This window comes from Lampetra fluviatilis, chromosome 24 (genome assembly GCF_964198595.1).
Source record: "Lampetra fluviatilis chromosome 24, kcLamFluv1.1, whole genome shotgun sequence".
Taxonomy (NCBI): Eukaryota; Metazoa; Chordata; class Hyperoartia; order Petromyzontiformes; family Petromyzontidae; genus Lampetra; species Lampetra fluviatilis.
Genome location: NC_136298.1, coordinates 4,502,142 through 4,526,180, shown reverse-complemented (window position 1 = coordinate 4,526,180; position 24,039 = coordinate 4,502,142). Strand labels below are relative to the sequence as shown.

General features: G+C 47.7%; 1 protein-coding gene across 5 annotated transcripts in view; it reads right to left on the bottom strand.

Moving 5' to 3' along the window:
* Positions 1-1,730: 1,730 nt before the first annotated feature.
* Positions 1,731-24,039, bottom strand: part of LOC144941087 (uncharacterized) — an 85,027-nt gene continuing 62,718 nt past the window's right edge. For all 5 annotated transcript variants that reach the window (XM_078867544.1, XM_078867542.1, XM_078867543.1 and 2 more), the window contains 12 exons: positions 21,939-22,136; positions 19,810-20,169; positions 19,214-19,303; positions 18,192-18,297; positions 17,945-17,992; positions 17,267-17,505; positions 14,882-14,942; positions 14,097-14,176; positions 12,922-13,153; positions 8,802-8,897; positions 8,375-8,523; positions 1,731-7,287 (listed from right to left, as the gene is read on the bottom strand). In XM_078867544.1, coding sequence (XP_078723670.1) covers positions 7,138-7,287; positions 8,375-8,523; positions 8,802-8,897; positions 12,922-13,153; positions 14,097-14,176; positions 14,882-14,942; positions 17,267-17,505; positions 17,945-17,992; positions 18,192-18,297; positions 19,214-19,303; positions 19,810-20,169; positions 21,939-22,136 — 1,809 coding nt within the window. In that variant the 3' untranslated portion in view covers positions 1,731-7,137. The remainder of the gene's footprint in view (positions 7,288-8,374; positions 8,524-8,801; positions 8,898-12,921; positions 13,154-14,096; positions 14,177-14,881; positions 14,943-17,266; positions 17,506-17,944; positions 17,993-18,191; positions 18,298-19,213; positions 19,304-19,809; positions 20,170-21,938; positions 22,137-24,039) is intronic.

The following is a 24,039-nucleotide window of genomic DNA, read 5'->3' as shown; positions in this document are numbered from 1 at the left end:
ATTTTTTACTTGTATAGTTAAGTAATTGTATTTTTTCATTTGCTATACAGCCAGATAATACGACAAATCGCTAACCTTAAACACCAAGTCGTTCAAAAAAGTTGAAGGCAGTATAGTGCGATAGTAGTAGAGCTACTCAATTTATCACTCGGCCTTAGGATTTGCATTTAACTGCCCATATAGGACCCACCACTGCGATCTCTACATTGGGTCAAACTTAATGTCACTTAATGATTGACGGCTTGTGCATATCTTATTTATTTACGATGTACTTACAAAAAAAATCAGCAGACTACCTGCTGGATCTCCTCACTATTTTGAACAAATGTGACCTAAGGTATTCACATTCCTTATTGCCGTACAAATACTGGAGGAAGGGCCTTTGCTATTGATGCCCCCAGGGTCTGGAATGCTACCGCCAATAAACTGCAACTTGGATCACTATCTTTGAGATCTTCACTCAAAGCTGCTCTAGAGGAGTTGTACACCCCCAGCTGCCACTGCTATTCAGTGGCTTGAAATCAAATGCATCGCTCCGGATGACCGCTGCAAAGTATGATCTTGAATTTTGATTATAGTGTGCTGATCTTTCGAGGTGCATTGCAAATTTTTGATCCTCCTACTGATACTCCTGCTGATATGGAGTGGCTCATGCTGCCAGCTATGGCTGCAAAGTTTGATCGTACATGTTATGTACTGTATTTCGTTTATTGTTAAATTTGAATCACAGTTCCAATGATCACTGTTACATTGTTTTTATAGCTTTATTTTGGTGATTTCAAAAAGTTTTGGTTTAGCTATATTTATTTGTTGTAGTACAGTTAGGCTGGTAACTTTAATCTAAATTGTCTTATGGTTGTTATTGTTTGACTTGCATCCCACTGGGATTTTTACACACAGCGTTGATAGACGGTGTTTTTTTCTGGAAGACTTTGCTGGTTTTTTCCTGTTGCGCGTAGTCACTTTAAGATCTTTCTTGTTCATGTTTTTGTTTGTTGCGGTTTCACCCGATTCAAGAGCCGCATGGCTCACAGGGCTATTCCTAATAAATTAACTCAACTGAACTGGATCATCACAGTTGCACAATGGGCAGTTTTAAATTTTCCATCTGTGCATCAGCTATCCGCATTTGCCATGGTTTGTGCAATGGATGCGATTGAGGGTGGACCATGAGCTTCATGGAAGATCAAACCCAGGGATATTGTGTTAGGTCGTTCACAAGGTGTTCGTAAGTTATTTTTAACTCCATTCATCGGGGTTGAACCAACTGTTACAGGATGAATATATTTCCATTCCGAACACTTGACAATCGCACTGCACCTCCTCGCGTTCTGGAATGGACACAACCGCTGATTTCAAAACTACTTCTGAAGGTCGATGACGAACAAAGATCCCCCTTATAATACTAACAGACTGTTAGGGCAAGGCCTGTTAGCTCCTGTGAATGACGGCACGACACGGGGGTGGCCAGCACCACGCCCGGTCACCTTTCTCTCCCTCGTGGTGATGTTTACACATCGCACCAGGCGGCAAGACTGGTCGAGATAATCGTCACTGATAATTAATCGGCCATGAGCGGGTTTCGAACTCGGGTCGACTCATAGATTTGCAGCGCAGTGCGCTAACCGCTGCACCACCGCTCCCCAAGATAAGGCCGTATCCAGTTTGGGGAGACGCATTCACACGCACTCTGCACGTGTGCCATAAAATAACTCTGCGACCTCGACGGCTCACTTTATAACATACGCACCTTTATTTAACAATGAACAGTGTATAATATACAATTAGGTAGGATTAACGACTTCACGCACACGAATGCTGGGTAATTGAACACATATACACAGGGCCCTTCGTGGTGCATGTACACACACACACTCACACCACATCAACAACCCATGGGCAGTTTAAAACCACACTTTGAGCACACCGAGAGAAGCCAGTTCGGATATTAAGTGTACAAACAGGCTTATGTAATAGTGTTTATGCATCATTACAAAATCTCTGTGCGCCACACTTCCCTGTTCATTATACAGTATATATATTATTTAAAACATTTTTTTTCCTAATTGCAAAAGAAAGCAAAGTGGTTAGTCTTTACCAGGTCTGGATTTAAGGTGACCGTGAGCCATAGGTTACGAAAAGAAAATCTATCGGCACGTATTCCTCCGTTTCCTTATCTCATTGACTTGCAACTAAAACTTCTCGGAAGCCACACCGAGCACAACAGAAAACGGCCTCTGCCTTGAACGCCAGGCGACTTTGGACTCTTTAATAGCCGAGGGGGTTTGGGGTGCGAGTTTGCGAAGGTATCAGTCCTCGACTCAAAGACAATTTATTCTGAAGACCTAAATCATCGATGATGCGCGGCTCTCCCTGGAGCGAGATGCCATTGTTTGGGTAAAATAACTTACGGCGAGGATTTCATTTCGCTTCTCCACCTACAATCAACATCACACGCGACAGACAACGTTCACGAGACGTGTTGAACGCCATCGACCACCGTTCTCCGCTCGACGACTACCGGGGCAGCTTCCACGAGCATCTCATATACAAGCGGCTCCAGGGGTAAGCGGCTACAACCAAGCCATAGCGGTGTGCGATTGCATTGTTTAGCTAGCTTTTGTGTGTGGTGTGTTTTCGCATTTATTCCAAGGTACACCCCAGTTGTAATATCGGCTCGCGACGAAGACATTTCGCAGGTAGCAGCACACCACCGCGTGCGCCAAACCAAGCTGACGGCGAGGGACGTCACAGGACGATGACACGTCACTCTTGTGACGTCGCGATAGCTTCCCACGTGCGGTTATTTAAGCACCGAGAGTAACCGTTTGACACAGAGGGGGCGCACACATGCAGAGTACAGCCTAGGTCATGGTTAGGGTGCAAGGTTTAGCTCTGACAATCCAGAGGCCTGGTCTCGAGTGTTAGAGCGAGCGGCTCCGCTATTGCAGTGTACAGCGCTATTCACAGCATTATGCCGTTATTGACATCCGTGTGAAGTGCTTTTACGCACCTTTATATCCTTTGTATACATGAATCCCCCCCCACCCCTCAACCCACCCAATAAATAAAGCAGGTAGTTGTCGGCTGGAGAGACGCAAGCGACAGCTACTTAACCCCTCCCAACTCCTCAAACGGCGGCTGATAGCCACCACCACCACCGAGGGCTGCATTTAAAGCAGCCTTTGATCGTTTCTTCACCTTCACCGAACGAACCGGTCACGGGCACGAAACTCAGGACCCGCCATCCGAACCTACCGCGCGCGTTAGCATGCGCCGCACGTCCCGTGAGCGGTCTCTCTCCGTCTCTCTGTCCGTGTCGAGAACGGGCGACTACCCCGATACTCGTGCGAGACCGCGCTCACGGGGCTGGCTGTCTTTCACAAGCAAGGACCAGCCAACCCCCCGCCGCCAAAAGGTTCCAAACATCGCCCGAATTAATAACACGTATTTGGAATGTCAGTGCGAAGGTTTAAGCAATTCATCAGCTTAACACGTAGCAGGTTTTCGCGACAAATATTATTCGTAATAAAGGTGTTTTTGTTGGGTTAGATCGCATACAAATGTGTCTTTAACTCACCACCACCCGACACAGCCAATTAGTGAGATTTGTCACAAACAGCACGTGTGCTGGAGAGTAAATTGTAAATGTTGTGCGTTTACTCTTCAACACACCGGGGTGTGCTGAACTATTAACTAATTGGCACGTTTTGTTAACACGACAAACCTTACTAATTGGCTGCGTCGGCCGGTGGCGGGTTAACGACATTTACATATTTACGCAAAATAACCCCCCAAAAAGAACCCCCCCCTTCATTATGAAGTATTCACAGCTGTAGGAAATGTGGCCCGTGGATGGCGGCGATGGCTGCGTTCGCGACACCCAAAGCGGCACCGTCGCCATCCCCGGCGTGGGTGAAAAGTTCGTTCGCTCCGAGTCCGCCCGACGTCCGCGCTATGTAATGAGCATCTCGCTGCCCATCGTGACACTTAACGCAAGTATCTGTGCAGTTATATATATTGCGATCAAACTGCATCTGGAAGTGGTTCAGACCATAGCTACGTCGCCCTCTTTTCAAGCGAAACCGTCGGATGCACGGTCACTGAATTCACAAGTGTCCGGCAAGGGGCGCAAGCCACAGGTTTGAACGATCCGTGTGCTCGCAACTCAAAGCTCGGCAAAAAAAAAAATCCCCCAACTAAATCCCGTGCGTTCATCAGCATCGCCACGGGCAAATCTTACCACGGTTTAACCGTCTGTTGATCGGTCAACGTGAAAGGATCGGCTGTGATAGGGGTTGGAGGGGGGGGGATGGAGGGGGGGGTGAAAGGGCCGAGGGAGTTTTGAGAAGCCCCATTATTACCCTAACGCGGCGTTACCGAACGAACGGCGCAAACCATTCATCGCACCGGGCGCGTGAATTGAAGTCGGCAGCACTGCGATGCAACGGAATGCGCTGAAGAAGTATATGGGGGGTGGGGTGGGGGGGGAGTTGGTTTGTAGCTTCAATGAGTCCGTCAGGCAAAACGGAAGCACTGGAGTGTATGAGATTTATCAATGTGTCTTGACGCTCCAATGAGCATTTGGCGGCTCCGTTTGACAAAGGGATAACGTCTACATTCTCATGGCGAAAACCAGTCTATCAATGGGTTAAAAGCATGTTGATGACTTCCCACACAGGAGTACCTATTTTAGTGGACCTCGAAACGATGATGATGAGTCACACCACACGCAGGAATAGCAGTCACGTTGTAACAGCAGGTCTGCAATGAGACTTAATGTCCACAATAAGATGTTTCATGTTACCGATGAGCCAGATAATGAATGTATTGAGAATCCCCAAAACACCATAATCTCCCAGCCACCCAATACACCCACTGCTGATATGTCCATTAAGATTGCTTAAATGCAAGTGGCTAGAATGTCCACAGTTTTCCAAGACTTGCTCGGCCTGCGACTCAATTAAAATCTCCCTTCCACGTGATGCTGATCTAAAAGCAGTCCTGTTTCAACACGAAGAGGCAAACGCACACGGACATGGATAAGGCTGGGAGAGAGGCAAGGAGAAGCACAAACGTAGAAATATTGAGACGGTCACTCAGAAATATGTAGTCAGAGAGGGACAAAGAGTGATACGGATACACACGGAGTGAAACGCAAGGACAGAAACACTCTGATAAGACAGAGAGATGTAGAGAGCGAGACACACAGGATGTGCGCACGCACATGTTGCTGTTGCATCAAGAACACAACGAAGCGACGCGCACATTCCAGGGCCTGTGTGTGTTGCGAGCAACACGTAACTACTGGGCGGACCCGAACAGAGGACAACAACCGCTAGGAGTGGGGAGCTTCAGGAGAGACGTTTCAACAACGGCGACCGGCAACACCTACCGTCACAGACATCGAACCCACACACGTACCCACGCACACGAGCACACGCGTGCGTACGCATAGACACACGTACACATAGAGACACACCCACCAACGGGGTACACACAACAACCAAGCCCGACTCAATGGCAGCGGCACCAATGAAACATACATTCAATGTAGTGGAGGTTTAAAGCAGCAAGTTCAACTTCAGACATCCCAGCACCTCCCACCACGTGCGCAGCTACGAACGCCGGGGAGGATATCTTCTGAAAAATGTCTCGTCCACACGCCTTTCTTCGGCGATGCTTTGCACTCCCCCTTTTCCACCTCGCTAACGAGGGACGAACGGAGCTCTCGCTCAAAATTTTCGGTGAAGAATAAATGCCGAGATGCATGTATACGAGATAGAGTTCATAATCTTAGGCGTATGAAGGCCACTGCAAGGTGGTTTTTCAAAAATACGCCAGATATTGATGAACACTGATAAACCTCTAAAGAGCAATTAAAATTGTTCGGGAAAACCGTATGAGACGCATCCTTTTTGTTTACACGTTGATGCCTTTAACATGTTAAACTGCTGCAGAAACCCTTACCCTAAAGCATGCAACGTGTGGAAATATGTAGAGAATATTGTAGGGAAATAGCAGCCATTCTAATTGAATCGAATACTAATAAATACGTTTTTAGGCATTGTATTTGTGAGTTTCTCCAAACCACGATTAACGCCCTCGGTCAAAATTTCCGCGAGTTCGTTAAAAAGCACAACAAGGAGCGGAGGAAAGTTATTCTGCTAAACTTACGCGCAAAAATATTCACGTGATAACCCTCGGTCCCACCATCTGTCGGTACGTTAATCTAGCTGCCACGACGCCCCGATTCACCGCGTCGATGTCTTTCATCCGACGGTAGAACTCCGTCCCTGGTATGGAGGAGTGCGTAGGTTCAATCCCGACCCTTGACGGCTGATGCATATTTGCAGTTTGCGCGTCTCTCTCTGCCCGTGGTCGCGTGGATTTTTCTTCGGGTCCTCCTGTTTTCCTCTCCATATTTAGGTTGAACATGCATTTCGATTATCTGTCTGCTATAAATTTCCACGTGATATACCACTTCTAGTTGAGCTATTATTTGTGGCCAAGTCGCTTCTGCAAGAAAAAAGCAACACAGCTCAGTGGGCCTTACCTGGTAAAATTAAAAATAGTTTAGTAGTTTTAAATAGTTTCGTTTCTTCACGCTTCCTCCTTAAAGCGGGAGGTTGAGAACCTTTACCTCAAGCTTTGACAGAGCCATACATTCACATTCACACGTTCGCACACACCTCAGTGTCCTTCTGTCACCGCGAAAAGCCCACGCGGTGGACAAAAGGAACTTGGCGAGCAAAAATTAGGATCAGAGCGAAGCCAGGTTTAAAATATCTCTACCCCCCAGTGCCCGATAAGAGCGGCGAAGATGCTTGCGGTGACGGATAAATATCGTTTAGCGCCCCGTTTAGAAGCGGCAGGCCAACTGTGTGTGGCGACTGTGGGCCGGATGAAATGAAGCCCCGCGCCGAACCCTGACCCGTGGGCCGTAGCTTCTCCACCCCTGTCGTAAAGCGCACCGACGGGCGTTCGGCGAGCAATCGTCATCGGGATCGGCCGGATAGCCGCTGGGAAGGGGGTGGGGGGAAGCTTGAGAGAGTACGAGACAGGGGGAGAGATCGGTGGGGGGAGCTGCAACGACGAGGTCAGGGTGGGGGGGGGGGGGTCCGGGTTCGACGCGGCTCAGGCGGTCGAAGACGACTCGGACTGGCTGAGCGCGATCGCCAGCTCCAGCTCCTCCTGCTCCTGCTCGCGCAGCCTCTGCTGGCGCTCCAGCTCGGCGCGCTCGCTCTCGCGCTTGGCCCACGCCAGCTGGTCCTCCTCGCTCACGATCTGCGCTTGCCCAACGTCACGGACGGACATACGGCACGGACGCAGACGGACGGGCAAATCAGTATCCATTTGGGGCGGTGTGCACCTCACTTGGTGGTGTGCACCTCACTTGGTGGTGGGCGAGCTACAGCTGAGGATAAACCCCGAGGGGCGAATCATCCTCACTGTCGTCCAGACGTGATCTATCGTCACTGCTGGACGATGACTTCCGCAAGCCGTCGCCAGCTGTATGCACGTATGTTGCACCTCTTTCGCATCGTATGTTGCCAACCGTGGTAATCGAAGGTGCGGGAATCACGATGCACCGAACAAAACCTGCCGTCAATTACAATGGCGCGTTTCGTTAATGTATTTCGCGAATGCTTTTACGCGTGACTTGTAGAGTGAGAGCACCAGATTTGCAAGTTAAATGAGTAATTAAATACTTATGTAGAATGTCAATGTTATAAGCGAGTGGACGTTGGTCCACGTAGCCACAGAGCCATGTGACAGCCTCCTCCTCCTCCAGCACGTGCAGGGCGACAACAACCAGTCCGCCCGGCACACATCGCAGTTGTTAATGAATTGCAATCACAATGTAATTGTCATTTTCAGCTAAAAGTACTGTTGTGCAATTGCACTTATAATTGACCCCAGATCTGGGAACAAGTCCGTCAAGTTCCAGCACACGAGCCGATTACACCATCACTCCATCTTCGCGGAGAACTTACACTCGTGCATGCCCGGCCACCTTTTGTCTCCCTAGTACTAATGTCTTACACACTACACCAGGTAATTCATTCTGACCGAGTAACGCTAGTGGAGACCGAGGACCGGTTCAGATACCACTCGACACCGTCCTCAATCTTGGCCAGGAATAGAACCCAGGTCGTTGGGTTCGTGGCACAGTGCGCGCTGACCTCCATGGTGCTACTACTGGCACACGCACAGACACACAACACTAATTTGCCGCTTGGAACTCAACACGGGCCCTCCAGCGCCACCTTTGTCGCCCGAGGACACTTGCCCGGTTGGATGCAGCGGGGTGTATGTCGATTCGCGATTCTGACGAGGACGACACACCGCACAGGCGGGTGGCAAAACTCACATTTTTGAACGCTGGGAACTTGCTGCCTGTGTTGGCAGCCGGATTCTTGGGCGAGTTGGAGGCGAACGGGTCGGAGCCAGCGAAGGGGTCGTCAAAGCTTCCCGGCTTCCCCAACGCCTTCACGGCGTCGCTGCCCACACCGGAGACACCTTCGCACGCGGACACATTCATCATCATCATCCATCAGTATTTCGAAGCATGCCCCCCACCTCCACATGCTGCTTTACGCAAGCACTCTTTCACGTCTTTGGTCCCCTTTCCTCAAGCGTCCACGTTTCTGTAACTGTATTTTCTTCATCGGTCGTCCTCTCTCTCCACGAGAGCGAGCGAACACCGCGCAGCATCTCGAGTTGATATTGTTGTGATTATAATTGCTGTTGTTGTTATAAAACATGGGGCATGGCTGGTTAATGAAGAGATTTCCCACCTGTGCATGGATCCGGGCTGGAGGTGTTGCTGATCTTGTGTTCAACCTCGGCCTTGTCAGATCTTGACTCGCTGCGTTTGAGCGACAGAACTTCCTCTAAAAACGCAACACGTCACAATTAGCGAACCAAATAACTTTAAAGTCAAAGATCCCGCTAAACACTGTGTAATACTGTGTATATTTACATATGTTAATGTATCAACGCAGTACATGATTACTTCCTTTGTACCACACCAAGAATGCTAGACACATAAGCTTGCTCCTACTGTAAATTCTTTCAGTCCACCGTTGCCACAAAATGCGTGACAAGGTGTGATTTGCATATGGTGGACAGCAGAGGGCAGTGCATCAACGCCTATTGTACTCCATTACATGCCCACGTCCATGCTTCCCACCCTTCACCAACCTGCACCGAGCGGCATGGTGAAGTATGGTCAAAAACGACCATGAACAATATCGGGTGGGGAGGCCCTCATCCAGCAGTGGATTGAGAATCGGGCTGTACGTGTGCTTTGATTATATTTTTAGAGCTGTAAACGTGGGCTTGTGAGTAATAGCACCGAATAGATTTGCAACAGATTTTCACGTACACATTGTGGTCGAACGCTGCTGCTTGCCGTTGTCGCAAATAATTTACGGTTGTGTCGGGCGTACTCTCAGTCGAACTGACTTTTTCACGCATGGCGGGGTGATGGTGCATTCAGTTTCAGTGGCGAGATGTTAACTACCTCGCATGGTATACAAGAGGTCGTGGGTTCAATTCCGACCTGTGGAGTTCGTATGTTCTCACCGTGGTGGCGAGGATTTTTCTCAGGGTACTCAGAATTTTCCCTCCACATTTACAAACATGCATTTAGAGTATTTGGCTGTTATACATTTCCACGTGATAAGCCACTTAATTGAGCTATCATTTGTGGCCAGGTCACTTCTGAAAAAGAGCGACATAGCTCAGTCGTCCTTATCTAGTAAAATAAAATATAAAGTTTTTTAGTTTCATAGTACAAAGTCAAGTCATAAACCTATTCCATAAATAATCCAAATAAAAAAAACTATTTAATCACCTTCCAAATGATACCCCGTAGATATTTATTATCACGACGATCGTGAACTTTTGACCGTGAAGCTGCCGAATTTGTGGCACTGCCCATATTATTGCAAAAGCTTACGACGTTACCAAGGGAAGGGCAGATGTTATGGTTGGCAAGTGGTGGCATTGCAGCAGTGGCAGCAGTAATAAAAAATCATATCCTGCGCATAATGGCAAGCTGCAATAATACACTCAGTATCAACATGAGCTCTATCAATAAGTCCAGCCCAAACCGTAGACATAATCCCAGCACTTATGCCAACCCTAATATCGTAATGGGTAATAAAGTCAGAAAATCAACATCTGTTCATATCTCTCCATAAAAAAAAACTATTTTAGCACAACAGGGCTTTCCAGAGTAAAATGTTATCTTGCAGAATGTGTTCAAACAAAGAAAGCTCAGGACTGAGTTTCGCTCTTCAGGTTCTCATCCGGCAGTCTCGTTAAACACGCATGGACTGCTGGGGAGGCCAGTTGTTATTGTCAAGGGCATTTTGTCGAAACGATGGGGACCCAGCCAGCAGAACAAGCAATAATGCATAGATATGTTGTGAAGCATTACTCGTAAATATGAATACCCTTGTCCGTCTATTGCTGAATGAAAGCCTCCTGCTGTATCAGTCAAGGGAGATCATTTGACCATACTTCACCATGATCGTCAGTGCAGCTTGGTGAAGGGGGTTCCCAGGTCCGGTTCAGATATTACTTGCCATGGAGTTGGGATTGATAACTCGGTGCGCTAACTACCGTGCAACCGATCCACCCCTATGGTTAAATAAATTATTAGATCTCTGTTCGTCTCCACACATACAAATGTAATATTTTTTTTTAGTCCATCAGTTCCAGAGTAATGTTATCCAACAGCATTTGTTCAAACAAGAAAAACTCTGGATCAGTGCTGACCTTCCGGGTCTCATCAGGAGTCAGTCTTGTAAAACAAATATAGCCGGTTTTCCAGATGTTATTGGCCTAAAGCACTTCATATACAGTGCAATAATGGAAATATTCGTGAGGAAAGCCCCTCGCCTCATGAACTAAAACAATATTTACTTTTAATGTGGAGGCAGAAACAAACGGAGGCCTATTTATTTTATGAATCATAATGTACCACGAAAGCGTATGATGAGTTTTTATAATCCCAATGGGTCATAACCCTATCCTAAGCTTATAATTCTAACCCTAACCATAACATCACTCTGCACTATCCACAACCAATTGTAAATGTGTATTTATACATGTAAAAACTATAAACTATTTTTTATTTTACTTGGTAAGGCCCACTGAGCTGTATAGCTCTTTTTCAGAAGTGACCTAGCCACAAGTGAAAGTGGAAATTTACAGCAGCCAAATAATCGAAATGCATGTTTCTAAATGTGGAGGACCCAAAGAAAAATCCACGTGACCACAGGAGGAAAATTCAAACTCAAGATGTACAGCAGGCGTAATGGTCGGGAAAGAACCCACGACCTGTATACTAGGTGAGGAAGTTCACGTCTTGCCACTGAGGCGCCTTATGTGTGTGTATATATATGTGTGTGTGTGTGAAGGTGTGTGTCAAGGTGTGTGTGTGTGTGTATATATATGTGTGTGTGTGAAGGTGTGTGTGTATATATGGGGAGCGGTAGTGTAGCGGTTAGCGCGCTGCGCTATGAACCTGGTGACCCGGGTTCGATTCCCGCTCACGGCCAACACCCAGTGACGATTATCTGAACCGGTCCTGGGCCTCCTCTAGGTCGACTCAGCCTTAAATGAGTACCTGGTGCGGTGTGTAAACATCGCCACTGGGGAGACAAAGGCGGTCGGGCGTGGTGCTGGCCACCCACCTCCTTGTGTACCGTTCTGGCCTTCATAGGTGCTCGCTAACAGCACTTGCCCCTACAGTCTGTTAAGGCTATACGGGGGCTTTATCTTTATCTTATATATATATAAAAATAAAACGATGTTAACCGTTAGAAGTTGGCCCAGGCGAAATTAACAGAAAAACAAAAACATCTGACATATTTGATGCAGTAATTCATGATCGGGCTAAAACGAGTTCAACAATTAAACCAGGTGAGAACTGGAGCCATATATGGAACCTGCTCCTCTTGAGAACCAGGTTTATTCATGAGCCTGGATTTAAATGCAGTTCAGTGCCAACTCCTTCCCCCTGTATGTATTTTTGTCTCTCTGTGCGACTCTGTGTGTTGTCAAAGTGTACCTGGCCTGGAGCAGGCGTCGTGGTAACGTCACCGTCAATTCATGGCGAATGGTGGCTATTGGTTGTCCGAAATTGTGTGGTAAGTCCTCGCATAACTCGTGGTGCTCACACTACAACGCTTTTTCGCTATGACGCGGTTCTTCAATTCGGGAATGCTTTTTGCACAACTCAGAACGTGCACTGTTGTAACGCGGTTTCTGAGCAGTTGACAACAAACGATTTTCTTGAGCCGCGCGGCTGAGTGGTGTAGAAATTCTGCGTATGATCCAGAATGTGGAATGACACAGTAACGTAGTGGTGGTGTACCCTCATCACAGTTCTTTGTACCGCCATGGGATGATTGCTTGCTGATGTGAAAGTGCAAATGTGATTTAAATTTGCATTGACGTGGCACTTTTTAAGAACGCATCTACTGTGTCAAACGAGGAATTACTGTACCAGTGTTCACGACAGCTCTGCCTGTAGGCAACTGGCAAATGGAAAATGCAGGCGGTGTCAAAATTGCAAGGAAGAGAGGTTGATTTAGAATGATACAGTTGAGTTTAGGGCTGACCTGACCAGACCTTGGAAAACTGCACTTTAGCCATGAGCAGCAATTTGAGCCATTGTAAGAGACTACAACTATTGACTGCTGCTACCGCTGTGAGTTGTGTTGCTGTTGTTGTCGCAGAGGAAGTTGTTGTAGCTTCTGCTACAACAACTTCTTCTGCGCCGACTGCTTTTGTGTCTCTGCTACTGCTGCTACCGCTATTGTTGCTGCTGTTGACAATGCTGATATGTTGCTGCTGCTGACAATGCTGATAATGTTGTTGCTGCTGTCGCCACTAACGCACCCTTGGGGGCGACCGCCACGGGGCTGGGCGTCTTGCTCTTGCGCGGTGGAACGACAGGCGACTCGCGCTCCTTCGCATCCCACTCCAGCGCAGCCCACTCCTCCACGGCGATTGAGGAGGAGGCCAGCGGCTGCCCTCCCGCGAAGACCGCGGCAGTTCGCGGCGGAGGCTCCGGCGGCGTGCCCGCACCGTCGTTGTTATCGTCCTCAGTAGGCAAGTTCTCGGTTGGCGACTGCCGGGGGGAGGGGGGGGCGGGGTTTGGGCGGGTAAGGGGGCAAGAAGGGAAAATCAGAAAGGAGAAACCGGAGCAACGGGTCTGATCGGGCATATCGAGCGGCCTTGCCCAAAGAGTCACCTCTCTCCGTGGTATTACCCCTACCAATGTTGGTGTTTGTCCTTACCACTGTTGTTGTTTAATGCCGCTGCTGTTCACGTTGTGCGTACATTACGTGCTTGCGTGGTGAAGTGGTGCGGTGTGCAAACGTCAGCACCACAGAGCGGGAGGAAAGGTGGTCAGGCGTGGTTCTGGACACACCACCCTCTCCGCCACCACCTCGTCCTTAATAGGTGCCACATACAGCCCAATTCTGCTAAATGCATGGCCAAGTTCAAAAGTGGCGCACGGTGCTTGAGGCTTTCAAGTGCATGCTACAGGTGGCCCAAAGTGTCTTCATCTGAATCAGTACCTATTGCGGTGTTTCTATGAACATCGGCAGCATTGAAACAAATGTGACCAAGAATCGTTCTCACCAAACCACTCACCCTATGTGCCTTATTAGCCGTAAAAGTTGTTTATCAACATCACTTACTGCACTCCGAACACAGCGACCCGAGTTCAAGTCTTGCTCACGGCTAACATCGGTGACGATTATCTGAATTGGGCCTAGACCTCCCCTAGGTCGACTCAACTTCAACCCACCCATACTAGATATACTGGACAATTGTGAAAAAGAGCTTCATAGCTCATCGGATTCTTCCAGTCTAAATAAAGATTCTGATTCTGAATGAGTGCGTGGTGCGGTGTTAATGCAATAGTACTGGGGAGACAAAGGTGGCCAGGCGTGGTGCTGGCCAGCCACCCCCTCATGTTCGGTGCCAGCCTCCGTAGGCTACACGGGGGATCTTTGTCTGTGCACACAAGCGCCTTAGAGTGTTGAGCCCTGTGCGTCACTTACCGACATCTGGCTGAAGTCGGCAAAAGAGTCGCCAAAGCCTAAATCTTCAAACCCATCCACTGTCGCAAAGGGGTCACTGGCTGCGGGTATAAGAAGCAATGAACCGAAGTTAAGCACAGGGCCAGAGCCTCAGAGCAACGGTCTAAACCAGGGGTCGGCAATCTGCGGCTCCAGAGCCGCGGTGCGGCTCTTTAAAGACTGCTTCGTGATAGTGATTGATCAAGGATCACCGTCGCGTATTCATCGCAGTGCATTGTGGCTCTTTAAATATACTTTTTTGTTTTTACCGAATTGTTATTTTGGTTGCCGACTCCCTGATCCAAGCCAATAGGTCCACCCAACATGGCCAAAAAGTAGGGCCAGAGCCTCAACCCTTTAGCTGTCACTGCCCGACGCTAAACAACGGTCTAAGCTGACAAATCCACCTAACATGGCCAAAGAGTCTCCCAACTCCCCCTCCATGGTGACACCACTCAAAGTGAATTCCTGCTGCTGCTCAAATAAGCATTGAGGCGGTGCTCATATCCTGTTTACAGCACTGAGCCACTGCCGGAAATTCCACATTCCCTGGCTGCGGGTGAAGCTATTCCATAGATCACTGTTGACTTCTCCACTAAGTTGTACTTATTTTACGGGACATGGACGGATGATGGGCTGAGCCAATCCAAAAAACCTAGATTTGAACTCGTAACCTTCCGACTGCGAGCTGTTTTCGCTTTGCTACTGCCGAGCCGTCTGGCCGCCCAACTCAGCAGAGCTACCCAATGCGTAGCAGGCAAACTCACCAGAGGCCTTGCCAATCGTAACTCCTCCTGGCTTGAAGGGGTCGTTGCTTTTAAACGGATCCTAAGAAAAATAACCACAACAGATAACGAAAATAATATTCGTGCATTTTCACTTGTCATGAAATTCGAAACGTACACACGCACGAGGGAACTTGCACCACCCTGTGCGTACCAAGTTTGAGTGTTCTGCCTTGTGTATAACAACAATAATTTAAGTTTTAAAGAGTGTAATTCATGCTAATTGCATCTCACAACGTTGTACAATAATTATGAGTAATCACATTAAGGGCTAAATCCTATCCATTATTATGTAAATTAACACATCAGAAAATAAAAATTACGCAAAAAAACAAGCAATCGTATAAAAACTAAACGTATAAATGACAAACATCGTGGTATTCTTGACCAATCTGCACCGAAAAATGTACCAAAAATATCAAATAAGTTTTGATGAGCAAATCAAGCAGGATGTGCCCCGATCTCTTCAGATCCCAGAAGCTAAGCAGGTTTTGGGCCCACGCAGCGTTTGGATGGGCGACCACCATGCCCAACAACGAGGCTGTCATCGGGCTTGCAGCACTACGCGGTGGGCAGCAGAGGGTAGAGCGGGAAAACATTCCACTGCCGTTAAATTTCGATTTAAAGCTTTCGTGACTGCAGGGATTCATCTTCTTGGTTCTTTCGGTAAAGTCACGTAAAAGGAAAATAATAAAATAATAATAAAATATAAATAGCTAATCGAGTCTCTCACCTTTCTGAAGAGATGCCGCGACTCTAAGACCTGTTCTTCACCTGAGGACGGCTGCTTGCGTTGTGGCCGAAACGTCGTGATAATTATTTTATTATGTTTATTTTTATTATTTTATTATTTCCCTTCTACGTAACTTTACCGAAAGAACCAAGAAGATGAAACATTCCACTGCCGTGTCGTTGTCTCCAGAAATCTGTGCTGCCCAAATTCACCAAACCGCACCAATCGCCGTGGTCGAGTATGTCCGAAGGACCACTATGACCCACGTGGTGTCGGGGGGAGAACCTCATCCAGCAGTGGATTGACTGAGCTTTTGGACTCATTGAAGAAATCTGAGATAAACAAAATTGAGCAATGACTTCATACAATCTTACATTTTTACTCCTTCCTCAGGTTGCTATGATGGACGAGCAAATTCATCTTGATTTGAAAAAAAAAATCTACTTAGCTCTTAGTGAATATGTCTTTGTTAAATATTTAGAACTGTTATTAATATTACATTGAGCCAGTGGCGGATACACGGCAGGGATGTGGGGGGCAGATTGCGATGAATGCGATTGTCCTTAAAATTGGAACTTAAGACCTTCAAATCGGTACTTTATTTATATTTAAATTGGACTTTAACCCCTAGTTCTGGCCGTTGGCCCTGATTCTGATTTACCTCTTGCTTTCCATGCACACCGCATTGGTATTTACAGATGATATGAGCCTTCAAAATTCAAATTCTTAATATTTAAAAATACATTGAGAATTTTCTTGATTAGCCAAGGGCACTATATAAAAAAGCATATTTCATGGTAAGTTTGGAGATGACAGCACATCGCCACATTGGCGAGATGTTAACTACCTTGCCTGGTATGAAGGAAGTTGTGGGTTCAATCCCGACTGTATATTTGGAGTTTGCATGTAATCCCCGTGATCGTGTAAATTTTTCTCTGGGTCCTCTGGGGTTACCCCTCCAACATTTAGAAACATCTGTGTATTGTATTTGGCTGCTACACATTTCCACATGATAAGTCACTTCATTGAGCTATCATTTGTGGCCAGGTTGCTTATGAAGACACATTCCTGCGGAGGGAGCTGGTAGGAACGTTGGGTTGCTCGGTCAATGGCCAGGGTCAACGGCGGCGTGGTGTATTCCGCAAATATGCCCGACTGTGAGGGCGGGCACAAGCCGGCGTGAGTATGTTAAACGTTGAGTTTTATAAGGGCACCACGGGGTGACCAGCCCCTCCCCACCCAGCTCCACCCTTCCCACCCAGCCCCTCCCCACCCTCCCCTCCCCACCCAGCCCCACCCTGCCCACCCTCCCCTCCCCACCCAGTCCCTCCCTCCCAACCCAGCCCCTCCCTGCACGACGGACGGACACAATAATCCCCTGTGGGCTGGTGTAACCAGGAGGTTCCTACCAGTAAATGAGCTACATAGCTCAGTGGGCCTTACCTGGTAGAATAAAAATAGTTTTAGTTCAAATGTAACTTTATCGTGACTTAAAGCTTTCGTGACTGCAGGAATTCATATTCTTGGGTCTTTCGGTAAAGTCACGTATATAGGTTTCTTTGAACATATTATTTCAAAAATATATATCTTTGTCGTATCGCAGAATGGAAAGGGTGGACCATGTTGGAGCGTACCGCAGAATCGGTGGGAGCGGTAGAGGTCTCAACGGTCATGACGAAGGGGTCAGAGTTCAAGGCGCTGAATGGGTCGTCCTGGGATGCAGGGACAGCGCTGCCATTGTCACTGCTGCTGTTCCCAGCTGGCGCCGCGGCAGGAACGGCGCTCGCGTTGAAGAACTTCTCCTCCGGCTCGCTCGCCGCAAACGGGTCGCTGTCCTTGAAGGGGTCTCCGCCAAACGGGTCCGACGAGAAGCCTGCGTGTGACAGCAACGTGGGATGTGAGCTCTCCATCGCACGAAAATTACACCAGTTGGTTGAATTTTATTGGTTGCTCGGTCGGTTTTTCGATGGCTTCGATATGTTGGGAGCCCAAGGGAGATTGGCTCTTGCCAGTTGTCCCTAGTCACGAGTGGAAATTCCAAGTTCATACGGTAAGGTGCAGTCTTGTTCACAGGACAACCACTGCTGGCTTCCTCCAACACGCCGGTACTAATTGTGTGATGATGGGCCAAGTTAACCACCTGATTAGGTTCCGAGTCGAGCGCTCTAACGGCTCGTGCCAATTAAGCTTTTTGCAATGGGCGGCAATTAAAAAAACCACGACAAAGCCGACGATGGTTTGTATAACACAATATATAACGGAGGGCTGAGGGCGCAGGTGAGTGCAAAACTGGCTCGGTATTGGACGAATACCTGGAGAAGTGTCGTCCGTTGCAAAGGGGTCACTCTTAAATGGGTCATCTGAAGGGCAAGAACAGCAGATAATCAAAACGTATTTACAAGGGGCACTGGGAAATTATCCATCGACGCACGGGTGGCTTCACCTAGACACACTCGTACATACTTGGTACATAACTGTCTGTTGTCTGTGTGTACATGTGCAGCCTCCTGTGTCTCCAGCATAGGTATTGAGGGGGCAGTGGAGAAAATAACGACTTACGGCCTTTGAAGGGGTCTTTGAATATTTCGTCTGCCTTGAACGGGTCGCTGGAGGAGAAGAGTGAAGAGTCTGCAAATATGGGTGGAGCGCTGCGGAACGGATCATCCTGCGATGGACAAAGACAAAAACCCTCTGTATAGCCTGAACAGACTGTTGGGGCAAGTGCTGTTAGCGAGCACCTATGAAAGCCGGCACGGCACACGAGGGGGTGGGTGGCCAGAACTACGTCCGGCCGCCTTTGTCTCCCGAGTGGCGATGTTTACACACGACACCAGGTACTGCGTTGGACACACACGCGTATGAGCAACAACAAGCCCAGTGCTCTGGGACACGATCAAACGTTCGTGGCAGAGGTAGTGCGATGCATGTCCATTGACAAAAACAACATCTCCGATTCATCATTGTTTTTGTGTCGTTGTTCTCCCCGGTCAGATGGCGTACTTAAAATGTGTGTCGCACACCCAACTCCTCCTGTTCCTCCACCCGACACAACCTAATTAATAAATCTGTCGCATGATGAACAAATGTGGCCAATTTATGACCGCTTCAGTAGCGCAATATGTGTGTTGTTGTTGCTGGAGAGCGATCTGCACAACATTTCACAATTGGGTAATTGGACGTTTCACTGGTGGTCACAACCAGCATCATGATGCACGTTTGTTTACCACGTGACAGCCTAATTAATTGGCTGTGTTCAGCAGTGCATTAAACAAAAACATTATCATCATCATGATCCATAGGCAGATATCCCATAGGTATCCACTGCACATTTCGTAATTTCTTTCCACTTTTCCTCTGTCTTGTGCCAGCATGCTCAAGTAGTGCACATCTGTCTGGCATCAATCTCTTATGTCGTCATCAAGCTATTCTCTTTTAGGTCTTCCTCTATTTCTGGTTCTTGCCATTTTTCTGAACAAGACACTTTTAATTTTCCTATTGCTGTCCATCCCACATATGTGTCCATAGACGTATTTCATACATCACGAGTTGGTCTCAAGTAGAATCTTGGCATGCCTGCTTACCAGATCCGGGTTGTTCTCCTCCATCTTGGTTTCTGTGATGCCGGAACTCACGCTCAGCCCACTCATGGAACTTACCGGGCTGCTGTTGGTCTGCGGGAGATGGTAGAACGGTAAACAAAACAAGAAACAGAAGGGGGAAATACAAGCGTGCATTTGTACGAATTACACAATGCTTTCCAATGTGCAGTTTTGTTTTTGGAGGTACTCTAAACAACTTATGAAACAAAAATATATATTTTTTTACCAGACAAGGGCCACTGAGGTATAAATGATAGCTCAACTAAGTTGCTTATTAAGTGGAAAATTATAGCAGCCAAATTTTCTAAATGCATGTTGATTCTAAATGTGAAGGAAAAAAACCGGAGGAACCGGAGAAAAATCCTCGCGACCACGGCGAGAACATGCAAATTCCAAATCTACAGGCATCAGGATCGGGATCGAACTCACGACCTCCTGTATACCAGGCGAGGTAATTAACATCTCGCCACCGTGATGAGAGACAAGTGACTCCAATGAATGCGGCGGTAACGGTAGCTAGCTGCCATGCCGGGGCCAGAATGCGTCAATGAGAGGCCGACGCGGTCCGGCCGACTCACGGTGGCGCCGACGGCCGCGCGGTCGTGATCGGACGACGTTCTGCCATCCACCGCCTCCCCAAGGCTGCTCGTCTCCGCATCCGGTTGTTCGCCGTTCTCCGCGCCGCTGGGAGTGGTGTTGCGCGGGGCAGTGGCGACGGCGTTGTTATTGTTGTTAACGGCATTGTTGTTGTTGGCGGTGATGGCAGCGGCGGCGGTGGTGGTGGACGGCAAGCGGAAGGCCCGCATGGGCGGCGTGCCGGGCGGGCCGGGCGACACGGGCGAGCACGACTTGGTGCTCGTGTTGCTCTGGCGGCTGACGCTGCGACGGATGCTGCGTCGCTCGCTCTTGTGGATGAGCTCCGTCAAGCACACCTTGGTCTGCCGATGCAATAATCGGAGAGATATTTACGTGCAGTGTATATAATACAGGCGGTCCAAGCTTTTACGACACAATACGTTCCTGGAAACCCCGTCGTAAATCAAACCCTATTTTCCCACAGACAGTTGAAATGCCACTTGCCGATGTGCTTTTCCTTTTATCAGCCATATTTAAGAGGGCTTCATCGGTAAACATCCACAAAAACACTTGAAAATAATGAAAGCTCCACACCCAGTCACATCAGAAACGAGACTGACTCGATTCAAATGTGTTCAAAGTAGTGTTTAGGAAGATGCGTCGTAAATCAAGTTTCTGCATCATAAATTGATCCATGGTGGCATTACTTAAACGTTGTAATTCAGACCGATGTAAACCAGAGACCACCTGTATTTTGGCCATATTGCTGATGATCAGGGTAATCCGAAAAATACATAAAATGTGGCCTAGATGTGAAGATTCGGATTATCTTAAGAGTAGCTTGTTTCCGTTTTATCCGAAAACATCGTAAGTAATGTCATTAATATTACACCAATTCCTCACTTTTCCTGACAAAAGTGGTGTCACGTGCCATTGGGTGAGGTCCCCTTCATCAGCACGAAGAAGACAAGTAAAATTATAACCGAATATCCTAAAAATATATGAAATTGCCCCTAAGATCCGAATATCTGAAATCTGAAACATATCCCGAGAACACGTACATAAGTCCACTAGAGGTTACGGGAACGTATGAGGCTTGAGATACACACCAACTACCATCACCACTCTTGCATACAAAGACAAACATCCCCATTCAGCCTTTAACAGATTGTTTCGGCAAGTGCTGTTATAGCAAGCATCAAATAAGGCCGTACACAAAAACAGTAAGACAAAGCTCCCCAATATTGCCTTAACGGACTGTTGGGCTAAGTACTGTTAGTGAGCACCTATTAAGGCCAGCACGGCACGCGATGGGGTAGTGTGGCCAGCACCACGCTCGGCCGCCTCGCCCCAGGTCCTCATTTGAGGCTGAGGCCCATGACCAGTTGAGATAATCGTCACTATTGTTGGCGAATTCGAGTTTCTGGGTTCGTAGCATGGCGTGCTAACTGCTGTACTACCGCTACCCACACACAGTAATCACACACACATACACATTCACACTTGCACAGTGATACACACGAGAGTGAGAATACAAGACATCACCCACCCGGCATATGACAAATCATCAGTTATATTTAATTTCACCAAAATCGTCATGTGAATGAAATTGTGTATGTGGGAATCTATTGGGGATTATTTCTGCAAACTATACTTTGTTATTGCATTTGGGCTAAGGGACCCAAAGCTATTATAGAGTCTCGGACCAAAAGATACAAAAACACAACAAAATGAACGTGATTTGGCAAAACAAAAGACATGAAATAAATATCTCATCTTGAATCAAATGAGGACATCTAATCATGGCAATTCACTGAGCCGGAACGTGGGAGTTAAGGCGAGTGGATCTTACACGTTCATTGCCCCCACCAGGCCCATCATCACCGAGACAAAACGTAATTGATTCTCGAATCATATCACAATCCTGCTATTGTGGCAATTTATAGAACCTCTGGAAAGGGCAGTGGGGGGGGGGGGAAGGTGGTCAATCATTACGGGTTCACCGCCTCCGCCAAACCCATCAACAGCGGGGGAGAAAAAACCCACAAAACAATCGATGCTGGACGCCAATCGCTGTCGCCAGAATTGCGGCAAACCATCGAGTTGTCCGAATCGGACCCCGGCCACTCACCTGCCCCACCTCGCTCTGCGCCTCCGCCACGGAGGCGGTGACGGCGTCGAGGCGCGCGCCGCTCGCCTGCACCTCCTGCTCAAGCCGCGAGCGCTGCTGCCGCAGGCTTGCGAGCAGCGCCTGAGCCTCGGCCATCTCGTGGCGGCCGGTGCGCACGCCCTCCTCGTGCTGCGCCAGCTGCGTCTGCAGCGACGAGATCTGCGGGCGGGTGGGTTTGGGTAGGTTAGCATGCGGCACGACCCAAAAACACATCGGTCGGCCACCTAGCACTGGCGCATGAGACGACTGTATGGATCCAACTCCTTGGTGTACGTCCCATTGGACACGTCCCATCCTTGGCTGCCAAGCTGTTTATCATTCACGAACATCGGCAATCATCCCTTCCAGGGATGTCTCTTACCTGTGTATGCTTGGGGTGCCGCAGTGGCAGGATGTTAACTACCTAGCCTGGTATGAAGGAGGATGTGGGTTCGATCCCGACCCTGATGTCTGTAAATCTGGAGTGTGTATGTCTCTCTCCCCGTGGTCGCGTGGATTTTTTTCCGGGTCCTCTGGTTTTTCCCTCCACATTTAGAATGAACATGTGTTTTACAGTAATTGGCTGCTAAACATTTCCACGTGATAAACGACTTCGTTGAGCTATCATGTGGCCAGGTAACTTCGGAAAAAGGGCCATATAGCTCAATGGGCATTATTTGGTAAAATATAAATATTTTTTACTTTAATTTTGAGTTCATATTGTCTTATTCACGTGTTCCATTGTCTGTCTCTCACTGGAAGTTCAAGCATGTAGCCCTCCAAGCTTCTTTGTGAAATGTTCCGTTTTTGTTCTTTGTTCATGTTTTTCATTTATGATCCATGTCACAGCATAGTTCTTCCAACAATCATTCCAGGTGGGCCACATATATATATATAAAATTAGCATGTGCTAGCAGGCCCAGAGGATGTTATACGACACGATTAGCACGGCTGGCTACGTACGATGCGAAAGAAGTTCAAAATACATACATACAAATGGCAACATCACGTTTCCTCGTGAAATAAACCGAACCTTGCCCCTTGTCATCAGCTCTCTCTTTGCGTCTGGTCTATCTATCAGTCGCCCAACTGATCTGTAACTCTCATCTACGGCTCTGGAATATATAGGCAATCGTAAATTAAGTGCAAATACAAATTCACTGTAGTGGCTCTTCAACACTGTTCATGCATCACGAATGACTTCATTAAAAAAAGCAGACTATTTTATCAATCCCGCTTAGATGATGAGCCGAAAGTTGAACTCCGACAGACATTTGAACTTGTGACCTTTGAAGTCTGAGTTGAGTGTAAATGGCTTTGATCTCATAAATGGATTGACCATCACAGCCCTGTAAGCCTGCAGAGTATCGTACTTCACATTGATTTGGAGGCTGAAAGCTGACACGCTGTAATTGCAGCACGATGAAACATTTATTTCCAAAAATAGAATGTTAAAAAGTATTTAGATGATGTAAATAATTTTATAAAATGTGACGTGTCCCAGTGGTAATTGAGTTGAGGGGGTTTGACATGCGGATGTCAAGATTTTAAAAATAAAACACAGAACCCAAAAATAAAATAATCACACGGCGTGCAAGCTCTCAAATTAAAATTTAAAGCATGCGGCAGAACACAGGACAAAAATGAAGGGCAATAAAATATAAATAGAGGAGAGGAGGCAAAGTGTAAGCGCGTCTGCGGTAGGTCGCTATTCATCAATTTTTTGTATATTTAGCGCCAGAAAGCAAGCCGCACTGCACCACTTTGCTGCTAACAGCTGACCGCCGCCATCTCCCGTTGCATGCGAAGGGAGCAACGATATTTCTTTGCAGGCGCGAGCTGTAATCCGGCTCGGGACTCGCCAAACCCTCCTTCCGTGATTACACCTTCCGGGAAGGCAGCGAGACCATCGAGTGTGTAATTATATTAACAGTCATTTATAGCTCCCTTCTTTGTCAATCCAATGCTTGGAAGAAAGCCCTCCCCGTGCCGTGTTTGGTCATGGGGGCTGTTGGACCAGACTTTGCCATGCTGGTTTGTGGTGGTCGGTGAAGGGGAGGGGAGGGTTGGTGGTGGCTAAGAC